Source organism: Coregonus lavaretus (assembly GCF_964263955.1).
Source record: "Coregonus lavaretus genome assembly, chromosome: 15".
Classification (NCBI taxonomy): Eukaryota; Metazoa; Chordata; class Actinopteri; order Salmoniformes; family Salmonidae; genus Coregonus; species Coregonus lavaretus.
Window position 1 is genome coordinate 50,460,819 of NC_140002.1, and position 13,421 is coordinate 50,474,239.

Below are 13,421 nucleotides of genomic sequence, written 5' to 3' on the forward strand. Positions count from 1 at the left end.
AATCTCTTATACACTATTTTAGGCCCAGTTTTGGAATTTAGGCTTTCCTGGATATAGCCAATATATTGTAATTACTGCATCCAGTGGGTACGGATACAGCTTTAGAACAAAGTTCTACAGTATTAGTAAAAATGTGATCAGTACATGTGGATGATCTTGTTCCTGTAGTTTTTGTAAACACCCTGGTAGATTGATTAATAACCTGAACCAGATTATAGTCACTGGTTACAGCGAGAAGCTTCCTGTTGAGCAGACAGCTTGATGAAAACCAGTCAATATTTAGGTCCCCAAGAAAGTAGACGTCTCTCTATTAACATCACATACAACTATCAAGCATTTCACACATATTATTTAGATACTGACTGTTAGCACCCCAAAAGAAAATGCTTTAGATGTGCCAGATGAAACTGCAACCACAACACTTCAATAACACTTATCATAAGATATTCTCTTAGCATTACAGGGCGCTGAATATATACAGCAACACCTGTCTCTTCTATAGATGTTATATCCTTGTATTGGTAGTGCTGTATCATCAAATGAATTATCTAAGTGAGTCTCAGAAATGGCTAATATATGGATGGTATCTGATGTTAGCAAGTTATTGATTACATGAAACTTATTTCTAAGGCTATACAGTGCATTCAGAAAGTATTCAGACCCTTCCCTTTTTCCACTTTTTGTGACGTGTCACGACTGTCTGTGAGATGCGGTAAACGAAGTCAGGTGCAGGACACAGAACTCTCGGATACGTACTTTTAATACGAAAAGGATCCAAAAGGACACAGAAAATAACTCCACGCAGGGAGGAAATAACCCGCTCACAAAATAGACAACCGTGAAGGGGAAAACAATCACACACAAAGTACAGATGAGAGACAGGGGTAATTATAAGGGAAACAATTAACATAATGACGAACAGGTGTAAACAATACAGACAAAACTAAACAAACACCGATAACATCGAACGGCAGCAGCTAGTACTCCGGGGACGACGAACGCCGAAGCCTGCCCGAGCAAGGAGGAGGAGCAGCCTCGGCAGAATCCGTGACAGTACCCCCCCCTTGACGCGCGGCTCCAGCCGTGCGCCGACCCCGGCCTCGGGGACGGCCAGGAGGACGCGGAGCAGGGCGAGTTGGGTGACTCCGGTGGAACTCTGTCAACAGGGAGGGATCTAGGATGTCCCTCCTAGGGACCCAGCTCCGTTCCTCCGGACCGTACCCCTCCCACTCCACGAGATACTGCAGACCCCCCATCCGACGCCTCAAATCCACGATGGAACGGACTGAGTACGCCGGAGCCCCTTCGATGTCTAGTGGGGTCGGAGGGGCCTCTCGTACCTCATTCTCCTGGAGTGGACCAGCTACCACCGGCCTGAGGAGAGACACATGGAACGAGGGGTTAATGCGATAATTAACAGGCAGCTGTAACCTATAACATACCTCGTTCAATCTCCTCAGGACTTTAAATGGCCCCACAAACCGCCGGCCCAGCTTCCGGCAGGGCAGGTGAAGGGGCAGGTTTCTGGTCGAGAGCCAGACCCGATCTCCCGGTGCATAAACCGGACCCTCACTGCGGTGGCGATCGGCGCTCGCCTTTTGCCGTCTGATGGCCCGCTGCAGATGGACGTGCGCAGCGTTCCATGTCTCCTCCGAGTGCCGAAACCATTCATCCACCGCAGGAGCCTCGATCTGGCTCTGATGCCAGGGTGCCAGAACCGGCTGATAGCCCAACACACACTGGAAAGGAGTGAGATTAGTGGAGGAGTGGCGGAGTGAGTTTTGGGCTATCTCTGCCCAGGGAATATACCCCGACCACTCCTCCTGCCGGTCCTGGCAGTAGGACCTCAGAAACCTACCCACATCTTGGTTTACTCTCTCCACCTGCCCATTACTCTCAGGGTGAAAACCCTAGGTAAGGCTGATCGAGACCCCCAAACGTTCCATAAACGCCCTCCACACTCTAGAGGTGAACTGGGGACCCCGATCAGACACTATATCCTCAGGCACCCCGTAGTGCCGGAAAACGTGAGTAAACAGGGCTTTGGCCGTTTGTAGGGCTGTAGGAAGACCTGGCATAGGGATGAGACGGCAGGCCTTAGAAAACCGATCCACAACGACCAAGATCGTGGTATTCCCCTGGGAGGAGGGAAGGTCCGTGACAAAATCCACCGACAGGTGAGACCACGGCCGTTGTGGAACGGGGAGAGGTTGTAACTGCCCCCTGGGCAGGTGTCTACGCGCCTTACACTGGGCGCATACCGAGCAGGAAGAAACGTAAACTCTCACGTCCTTAGCTAAGGTGGGCCACCAGTACTTCCCGCTAAGACAGTGCACCGTCCGACCAATACCAAGATGACCAGAGGAGGGTGACGTGTGAGCCCAATAAATCAGTCGGTCACGGACCTCGAGCGGCACGTACCTCCGTCCCTCTGGACACTCTGTGGGAGAAGGGTCGGTACGTAACGCCCGCTCGATTTCCGTGTCAACCTCCCACACCACCGGTGCCACGAGACAAGACTCCGGTAGTATGGGAGTGGGCTCAATGGACCTCTCCTCTGTGTCATATCGTCAGGACAGGGCGTCTGTCTTAACTTTCTGTGACCCGGGGATATACGTGATCTCAAAGACAAACCGGGCCAGAAACATGGCCCACCTATCCTGACGAGGGTTCAGTCTCTTCGCTGCCCGGATGTACTCCAGGTTGGAGTCAGTCAGAATGAGAAAAGGGTGGTTAGCCCCCTCAAGCCAATGTCTCCACACCTTCAGGGCCTGGACCACAGCTAGCAGCTCCATGCCCCCCACGTCATAATTACGCTCCACCGGACGGAGCTTCTTAGAATAGAAAGCACAGGGGCGGAGTTTTGGAGGCGTGCCCGAGCGCTGAGACAGTATAGCACCGATCCCCGCCTCGGACGCATCCACCTCGACTTGGAACGCCAAAGAGGGATCCGGATGTGCCAGCACCGGAGCTGAGGTGAACAGGTCCTTCAAATGACTAAACGCCCTGTCCGCCTCAGCCGACCACTGCAAACGCACCGGGCCCCCTTTTAGCAGGGAGGTAATGGGAGCCGCTACCTGTCCAAAACCCCGGATAAACCTCCGGTAGTAATTGGCAAAACCCAAAAACCGCTGCACCTCCTTTACTGTAGTTGGAGTCTGCCAATTACGCACGGCTGAAACGCGGTCAATCTCCATCTCCACCCCTGACGCAGACAACCGGTGTCCCAGGAAGGAGATGGACTCCTGGAAAAACAGACATTTCTCTGCCTTCACATACAGATCATGCTCCAACAGTCTACCCAGCACCCGACGTACCAGGGACACATGCTCGGTACGTGTAGCGGAGTATATCAGAATGTCATCAATATACACCACTACCCCCTGTCCATGCAAATCCCGGAAAATCTTGTCTACAAATGATTGGAAGACTGAAGGAGCATTCATTAGACCGTATGGCATGACGAGGTACTCATAGTGACCCGAGGTGGTACTGAAGGCTGTTTTCCACTCATCTCCCTCCCGAATGCGCACCAGGTTGTAAGCGCTCCTGAGATCCAATTTTGTGAAGAAGCGCGCCCCGTGTAATGACTCCGTCATACTAGCAATCAGAGGGAGAGGATAGCTGTATTTAATAGTGATCTGATTGAGACCACGGTAATCAATACACGGGCGTAAACCCCCATCCTTCTTCTTCACAAAAAATTAACTTGAGGACGCAGGAGAAGTGGAAGGCCGTATGTATGCCTGTCTCAAGGATTCGGTGACGTATGTCTCCATAGCAGCCGTCTCCTCCTGAGACAGAGGATACACATGGCTGCGAGGGAGCGCCGCGCCAACCTGGAGGTCTATCGCACAATCCCCCTGTCGATGAGGTGGTAATTGAGTCGCCTTCTTCTTACAGAAGGCGCTTGCCAAATCGGCATACTCAGGAGGAATGTGCATTGCGGGCAGTTGGTTCTGACTTTCCACCGTCGTTGCCCCTACGGAAACACCTACACACTGCCCCACACACGGATGTGAGACGATAGGAGTAGCCGATGGTGGTGGTATCGTTGGAGGAGGTGTGGGCAAACCTCCTCTTTCCCATCGTCCCAAAGTGTTCATAACGTTATCCATAGCGGCACCCAGATTTTGGAGCATCGCTGCCTCGAGTGATCCAGTCGGTGCCGTCGCTCCTGCTGACTCCATGGTAAGGTGTGTGATTCTGTCACGACTGTCTGTGAGATGCGGTAAACGAAGTCAGGCGCAGGACACAGAACTCTCGGATACGTACTTTTAATACGAAAAGGATCCAAAAGGACACAGAAAATAACTCCACGCAGGGAGGAAATAACCCGCTCACAAAATAGACAACCGTGAAGCGGAAAACAATCACACACAAAGTACAGATGAGAGACAGGGGTAATTATAAGGGAAACAATTAACATAATGACGAACAGGTGTAAACAATACAGACAAAACTAAACAAACACCGATAACATCGAACGGCAGCAGCTAGTACTCCGGGGACGACGAACGCCGAAGCCTGCCCGAGCAAGGAGGAGGAGCAGCCTCGGCAGAATCCGTGACATGACGTTACAGCCTTATTCCAAAATTGATTGAATTAATTATTTTCCTCATCAATTTACACACAGTACCCCATAATGACAAAGCAAAAACTGTTTTTTTTTTATTGTTGCACATTTATAAAAATAAAAAAAACAGAAATACCTTTATTTAAATAAGTATTCAGACCCTTTGCTATGAGACTCGAAATTGAGCTCAGGTGCATCCTGTTTCCATTGATCATCCTTGAGATGAGTCCACCTGTGGTAAATTCAATTGATTGGACATGATTTGGAAAGGCACACACCTGTCTATATAAGGTCCCACAGTTGACAGTGCATGTCAGAGCAAAAACCAAGCCATTGGGTCGAAGGAATTGTCCGTAGAGCTCCGAGACAGGATTGTGTCAAGGCACAGATCTGGGGAAGGGTTCCAAAAAATGTCTGCAGCATTGAAGGTCCCCAAGAACACAGTGGCCTCCATCATTCTTACATGGAAGAAGTTTGGAACCATCAAGACTCTACCTAGAGCTGGCCGCCCGGCCAAACTGAGCAATCGGGGGAGAAGGGCCTTGGTCAGGGAGGTGACCAAGAACTCGATGGTCACTCTGACAGAGCTCCAGAGTTCCTCTGTGGAGATGGGAGAACCTTCCAGAAGGACAACCATCTCTGCAGCACTCCACCAATCAGGTCTTTATGGTAGAGTGGAAAGATGGAAGCCACTCCTCAGTAAAAGGCACATGACAACCCGCTTGGAAGACTCTCAGACCAAGATTGAACTCTTTGGCGTGAATGCCAAGCGTCACGTCTGGAGTAAACCTGGCACCATCCCTCTGGTGAAGCATGGTGGTGGCAGCATCATGCTGTGGGGATGTTTTTCAGCGGTAGGTACTGGGAGACTAGTCAGGATCGAAACAAAGATGAACGGAGCAAAGTACAGAGAGATCCTTGATGAAAACCTATCCCAGAGCGCTCAGGACCTCAGACTGGGGCGAAGGTTCACCTTCCAACAGGACAACCACCCTAAGCACACAGCCAAGAAAACACAGGAGTGGCTTCGGGACAAGTCTCTGAATGTCCTTAAGTGGCCCAGCCAGAGCCAGGACTTGAACCCGATCGAACATCTCTGGAGAGACCTGAAAATAGCTGTGCAGCAACGCTCCCCATCCAACCTGACAGAGCTTGAGAGGATCTGCAGAGAGGAATGGGAGAAACTCCTCAGATAAAGGTGTGCCAAGCTTGTAGCGTCATACCCAACAAGACTCGAGGCTGTAATTGCTGCCAAAGGTGCTTCAACAAAGAACTGAGGGAGGGGGGGAAATTTAATCAATTTTAGAATAAGGCTGTAAAGTAACAAAATGTGAAAAAGTCAAGGGGTCTGAATACTTTCCGAATTGACTTTTAACAGCACAAAGTAAATGGACCGTCCTGGGGCGCTCAAATGTTTGTTCAGTCAGAACTTCTGGGACTGCTCTAGTCACCCTCCCAATGAGTCTCTCGCACCAGACGGCTTGCTTCCGCACGTGAAACTAGAGCGCCTCTATCAGGTACATATGGCGCTAAAGCAAAAAGCTAATTGTAATTAACTTATAAATAAATAATTATAACAGTCATGGGAGCCTGTGACCTGATAAACCGAACATCTACATCCAGCAAGAGTGGAATAATTTGACTATATGCATTGTCCCCCCCACCCCACCCCCTCTTTTACGCTGCTGCTACTCTGTTTATTATCTATGCATAGTCACTTTAACTCTACCCACATGTACATGTTACCTCAATTACCTCCACTAACCGGTGCCCCCGCACATTGACTCTGTACTGGTACCCACTGTATATAGCCTCCCTACTGTTATTTTATTTTACTGCTGCTTTTTAATTATTAGTTATTTAAATGTTTTACTTATCTATTTTTTACTTAACACTTTTTTTTTATTTCTTACAACTGCATTGTTGGTTAAGGGCTTGTAAGTAAGCATTTCACTGTAAGGTCTACAGCTGTTGTATTCGGCGCATGTGGCAAATAACATTTGATTTGATTTGAGGACAGAGGGATGCACTAGCTAGAACCTTCTCTGATAGGACAAAAAATGACTGTGGCTGGCCAATTTTTTTGTTTCCCCCAGTGTTCATAATGCTCTCCTTTAGGTGACAGGGCGACATGTTGTGTGGACTAAAACAGCATAAAACCTGGTGTATCACAAAGCATGATCAAATGAATTAGCCAGTTACAGTATTTTGAGAAACATTGAGAAATAATTTGGTCAATTTTTTGGGTCAAATTAACCAGTTATCTACTTTTGATAAGCAGCCAGCTAGCTATAGCTAGCTGGTAGCTTGCTAGCTAGTTAGTTCCCGTACCAATTTCAAGTCTATCTGAACTAATATCTGACTAACTCGGAAATATGAAGTTATTTCAGAATGAAAGTTAACTGGCTAGTGCATCATGCTTTGTGACATTATATTAGATATCCCTAGTTAGATAATGTATTTTCACTTATTGCATCTGCATGCTTGTTGTGTTCTCCCTGGTGCACTCGTTCGTTCGTGAGATGGCTGCTCATTCTAAATAGTATAATCTAATCTTTTCAAAAGAGTGGCAGCATGTGCAGCAGAAAAAGGTGTATTTATGCTGTTGTTCAAATGCACAGAACGCTTTATATACAGTTGAAGTCGGAAGTTTACATACACCTTAGCCAAATACATTTAAACTCAGTTTTTCACAATTTTTGACATTTAATCATACTAAAAATTTCCTGGGCCTCCTTGCTCGCACAAGCTTTTTCAGTTCTGCCCACAAATGTTCTATAGGATTGAGGTCAGGGATTTGTGATGGCCACTCTAATACCTTGACTTTGTTGTCCTTAAGCCATTTTGCCACAACTTTGGAAGTATGCTTGGGGTCATTGTCCATTTGGAAGACCCATTTGCGACCAAGCTTTAACTTCCTGACTGATGTCTTGAGATGTTGCTTCAATATATCCACATAATTGTCCTTCCTCATGATGCCATCTATTTTGTGAAGTGCACCAGTCCCTCCTGCAGCAAAGCTCCCCCACAGCATGATGCTGCCACCCCCGTGCTTCACGGTTGGGATGGTGTTCTTCGGCTTGCAAGCCATCCCCTTTTTCCTCCAAACATAACGATGGTCATTATGGCCAAACAGTTCTATTTTTGTTTCATCAGACCAGAGGACATTTCTCCAAAAAGTACGATCTTTGTCCCAATGTGCAGTTGCAAACCGTAGTCTGTCTTTTTTATGGCGGTTTTGGAGCAGTGGCTTCTTCCATTGCTGAGCGGCCTTTCAGATTATGTCAATATAGGACTTGTTTTACTGTGGATATAGATACAAGGTCCTTTGCTGTTGTTCTGGGATTGATTTGCACTTTTTGCACCAAAGTACATTCATCTCTAGGAGACAGAAGGCATCTCCTTCCTGAGCGGTATGATGGCTGCGTGGTCCGATGGTGTTTATACTTGCGTACTATTGTTTGCACAGATGAACGTGGTACCTTCAGGTGTTTGGAAATTGCTCCCAAGGATGAACCAGACATGTGGAGGTCTAAAATGTTTTAATGACTCCAACCTAGGTGTATGTAAACTTCCGACTTCAACTGTATCTTCTCAAAGAAACTACTGGTAGTTCAAAAAATGTCTGTCATGCTGCATATTTCTGTCATGCTGTTCTGGGAACCTTTATATAATGTAGACCAGGCATTAAAGGAATGTCCTGTGCAACCTACCTTAAACATTGTATGAATGTCATCACAACTGAGCATATTTTGTGTTTTGGGAACCTATCTCTTGTAAATGTACCCACACTGTTCCCACAACCTAATTAAATGTTCTGGGAACTTTTAAAGAACTCAGAAAGGCTGTTATCAACATTCTTGTAAAATCAAAGGAATGTTGCAACCTAATAAAGACATTGTTATAATCAGCACAACTGGACAGGTTTTGTGTTTTGGGACCATATCTCTTGTCATGTCCCCATAATGTTACCACAACCTAAAGAAATATGTTAAGAACTTTTAAATAACATAAACAAGTTGTTCTTGGAACGTTCTTGTAACATCAGGTGAATGTTTTTTGCACCCTAAAATAAACATTGTATAATGTTATATTCACAGAACTGGGAATGTTCCCAGTTTGCTGGGTTGGAATGAAATTGAAATTACATTAATTGAATTGATTTAATTAACTTGAATTGATATAACCGTTCATTTCTCCCTACACAGGGGATCAGTACTACCAGTATGAGTTTAAGCACCAGCCGTCTCACGAAGAGTGTGTGCGCTTAACTAAGTCTTCCCCATCAGTGCTCTTCACGCACTACACCAACCTGTACTATGACGATACCTGGGAGAACCTATTCACAATGCTTTTCCAAGGCCGTAAGACACAGCTGTGTTTGTGTGTATGTTTGTTTGTGTGTGTGTGTGCGTGCGTGTCTCCGTGCGTGTGTGCATGCATGTTTGTCCATGTGTGTCAAAGTGTCTTTAACTCTGCCTAACTTAAAGTAACTCCTACCATCTCTTTTTGCAGTGCAGGGCCACAAAAAGGGCCCACGGTTCATCAATAAAGACTGGGTGGGGATGAAGTCCCCAATAGACGCTGCCATGGTGGGCCGTCTCTACATCAGCCCTAAACCCACTCCCTCTCCATCCCCCGCCCCCAGGAGACGAGCCAATAGGAGGAGGAAGGACAGGAGGCGGGGCCAGAGAGGCAGGGCCAGACAAAGTCGCTCTGCGTACTTTGAGGATTTTTTTTTTGATGACGACGACTGGTAGGTATAGTACTCTAGCCTAATGCAGTGCAGGCTTTTGTGCCATCCCAGCACTGATGACTGGTACTGTACTAACTCGTATCACACAGCAGCAACTGTGTCCACCTGATCTGGTGTGTTAGCGCTGGGCTGGAATAAAAGCCTGCACAACCCAGTGCTTTTTACAAAGGCTTTTGTAAGGCCAATTCTCTTAATTTCTCTATATGTGATGATTTGATGATGTTTGATTGTTCACACGGTAGCGAGGGGTAAAGATATGGACCTTAGGGGAGATTTTGAGCTGACAACAGTGGTTGTGTGTGTGATAGGATGGGAGGAGGCTTCACCTATGACTCTGACTACAGTGACTACATCCCCTCACACACTACACATGACAAGACACTGCCTGTACAGAACGTCTACTTCTTCAAGAAAGGTAACAGTACACACACATACACACTTCGCATGCTCACACGCACACACACAAACATAGGCATCAAACTCACACACACATTCCAGTATTCAACTACTTGTCTTAAAAATAAAAAATTAACGGAATACTTTGAAATGGATATAAAAGTAATTGAGATATTTGAAATAGTATTTGGACCCAGGTCTGACACACACACGCATCATCCTCATTAAACACACTCATCACATACACACACACACAGCTTCTTGTGGTCCTCTGTAGCTCAGCTGGTAGAGCACGGCGCTTGTAACGCCAAGGTAGTGGGTTCGATCCCCGGGACCACCCATATACAAAAATGTATGCACGCATGACTGTAAGTCGCTTTGGATAAAAGCGTCAGCTAAATGGCATATTATTATTATTTGTTCTGATCATCAATTGATTTGTTTGTTTTCTGCCACCAGATAAATACTACAGGGTGGATCTCCAGACCAAACGCATTGACTTCGCCAGCCCTCCCTACCCACGATCCATTGCCAAGTACTGGCTAGGCTGCAAACAGGAGCCCGACCGGGAAGAGAAGAGATAGACAGACAGTACCAGCCGATGTCAGAGAAGAGATGAAAAGCGATAGACAATACAAGCAGATGATGACAGTTAATTCAAAGTTACATAAGTTCAATGCAGATGATCTAATCATAACGGTAGCTTACAATGAAAACATACTATAGTAGATATTCTTGCATTGTTTGTATTGACCAAAGAAAGTCAACCTGATACATCAGTCCACACTGCATATTTAGGTTGACATGATGAAATAAAAGATTAATGATTTGTATCTCTCTGTTGCCTTGTGTCCTCTCTTTCTTCTTCTAATAGATGGTTAATCCGTTTTTTGGCACCCTATTCTCTATATAGTGCACTACTTTTGACCAGGGCCCATTAGGCTCTGCTCAAAAGTAGTGCACTATGTAGGGAATAGGGTGCCATTTCAGACACACTATAAGAAATGACCTCAAGCAGCGAGATTGTTCTTGTTTATTTTAGGTCCCTGGTCAAAGTATCAAACTGGCAGCACAGAACCAGTTCAGCTCTGGTTACGTTCCAATTATCTTCAATATCGTCCTTCCATCCTTGCCTCCTATTTCCTCATCTCCTAAATCATGACCACTGATGTGAATGGGCTTGATTGGTGACAGCAGCATAGGAGGGAACCTAATGTAGAGGTCATGTGAGAGAGTGTAGATCTGCTTTATCGCAGGTGTTTTCTGTCTGGCCCTCTGCATGGTAAAATACATTGAAATAGATGGTTGTGGGAAAGCGTTTGCACTATGATGCCGATGATTCCTGGAAAATACTCTGGTCTCCTTAAAGGGGAACAACGGCAAATTTAGGAAATTTGTCAAAGTACCTAAACCTGTCTGACTCAGTGTTAGACAGTCTGTCACAGTGTGTACCTCTCTCACTCAGGGAGAGCGAGGTAGAGCTAGAGTGCCTTCAGAAAGAATTCATACCCCTTGACTTATTCCACATTTTGTTGTGTTACAGCCTAAATTCAAAATGGATTAAATACATTTTTGGTAACACTTTACTTGACACATTTACATTTACATTTTAGTCATTTAGCAGACGCTCTTATCCAGAGCGACTTACAGTTAGTGAATGCATACGTTTTTTTGGGGGGGTCATAACACGTTATGGCACGGTCATAACCATGTCATAATATGTCATAACAGCAGACATAACTTGTCATAACCTGTCATAATATGGTCATAACACTGTCATGACCCATATATGTACGCCTGTTGTGACATATGTCGCGTTATTCTATGGCTGGTTATGACAGGTACATAAGAGTGTCAAAACCCACATCTATTCAAATTATTTTGAAAGTTTGTTTCTTAAATCCTTTGTTTTTGGTGTAATTAATTATTTACAGTCATGTTTTTTTCATCTTATTTTAAGTAACTTGTAGAAAATACAATTTATGACACTGTCATGAAGCATTATGACCATCCTGTGCCACTTTACTTGGACTAAGAAAATACACTTTATGACACTGTCAAGAAGCATTATGACCATCATAATCTGTTCATAATCATATAAGCCAGATAGGCCTATCACGTACATGCCCTTATATCAATCATCAGTCAAAAAGAGTCTTGTCCTGCTCCTGAAATCTGCTCCTGCATTCATCCCAGTCATCAGCAACAGAGCATTGGGGTAGGTGCATGTCTGACATCAATGTGTGTGCAATTACAATGATCATTTAATATGGTCAATTTTAAAACCTTTTATGCCAAAATAAACATACTGTTGACACGTAGGCTATGGTGTAATGGAATTTTTTGTTTTGTGTGGTAGGTTTTGTGGGTTTTGACACTCTTATGTAGGTGTCATAACCAGCCATAAAATAATGCAGTATATGTCATAACAGGTCTAAATATGTGTCATGACAGTGTTATGACCATGTTATAACAGGTTTTGACTAGGGCTGTGGTGGTCACAACATTTTGTCAGCCGGTGATTGTCAAGGAAATAACTGTCGGTCTCAATGTAATTGACCGTTAATTAACATAAACACATTTAGCATACCTGGCTTCCACACACAGTCTACAAGCCACTGATGCAGAACTTTGGAACATCTACATTTAAAAAAGTCTAATAAAACCATGAAATATAGCCTACACCTTCACAATAAATCCATTATTTATTTTAGACAGGTCTAAAGAAGCATGATATGAAGAAAATGTAGTCTATTTCAGAAGAAAAGAATACCATACTCTGAGTTGTCCTTATGTTAGGTCCTGATGTGGCTATGCCAAATGGCTGTGGGCTACGCTAGTTCATTTAGCAGACAAGATTTGCTTAGAATTCTGTGGCATTATTTTATATTATTTTATAGTATGAAGAATACAATTGAAGAAAGCTGAATAAAATATAAAATATATTTTCTCCAAAGGATTTACAGGAGTGCGCACATGCGGCTATTCTCTGTTGAGTGGTTAAAAAGAAACAGGTACTGCTATATTCTTAATTTAGAGTTATTTATGTAACTTTAGTTGTCATACAAATCTTGGGCTATATGTTTTGATTTTTTATCAATTCTAAGGCAGCATGATGCGACTCTAATGATGATTTGAAAATAGTTGCATAAAAGGCATGAGCTCTGCCTTGTTTGTGCGCAGGCTGTACACATTTTATCAGTCTCTCATTCACAATTTGACAAGCACTTGATAATGCCTCAAAATTCCCAGCTGTATCCCCTTTGTGTGGCCTTAATGCCCCCTAAAGAAATCATTTTGCAGCAAGTGGCCTTTGTGCTCTTGAGCTGAATATAATAATTATAATTCCCTTCTCTCGGCTGCGTGCCAAAGCACCTCTCACTCACATGGCTCTCAGTCACCTGATCGGGTCTTTCTCACAGGCTACAAGTGAAGACGGACACATCGGGGATGCAACTGCGTGCCTCCTTATCCAATTCCGAGGAGCATATTGAAGATATTGGAAGAACTGTTCACATTTACTTTTCGTCAGCCAACAAGATGAGTAGGCCTAATGAACAGCAAAAACACTAGCCTATGTCAATCTACTATCCCCATAGTACAAAAGTTGACCTATTCTATTCTGTGTGAGAAATAAATATTCCAAACATAGTCTGGGACAGTTGTGGGATGCGATAGATCCCAAATTAATAC

General features: G+C 44.8%; 1 protein-coding gene across 1 annotated transcript in view; it reads left to right on the top strand.

Annotated features, from left to right (window-relative positions):
- Positions 1-10,561, top strand: part of vtnb (vitronectin b) — a 72,312-nt gene extending 61,751 nt beyond the window's left edge. Inside the window, exons 6-9 of the mRNA XM_084178440.1 lie at positions 8,785-8,940; positions 9,092-9,332; positions 9,641-9,747; positions 10,188-10,561. Coding sequence (XP_084034566.1) covers positions 8,785-8,940; positions 9,092-9,332; positions 9,641-9,747; positions 10,188-10,312 — 629 coding nt within the window. The 3' untranslated portion in view covers positions 10,313-10,561. The remainder of the gene's footprint in view (positions 1-8,784; positions 8,941-9,091; positions 9,333-9,640; positions 9,748-10,187) is intronic.
- Positions 10,562-13,421: the final 2,860 nt, after the last annotated feature.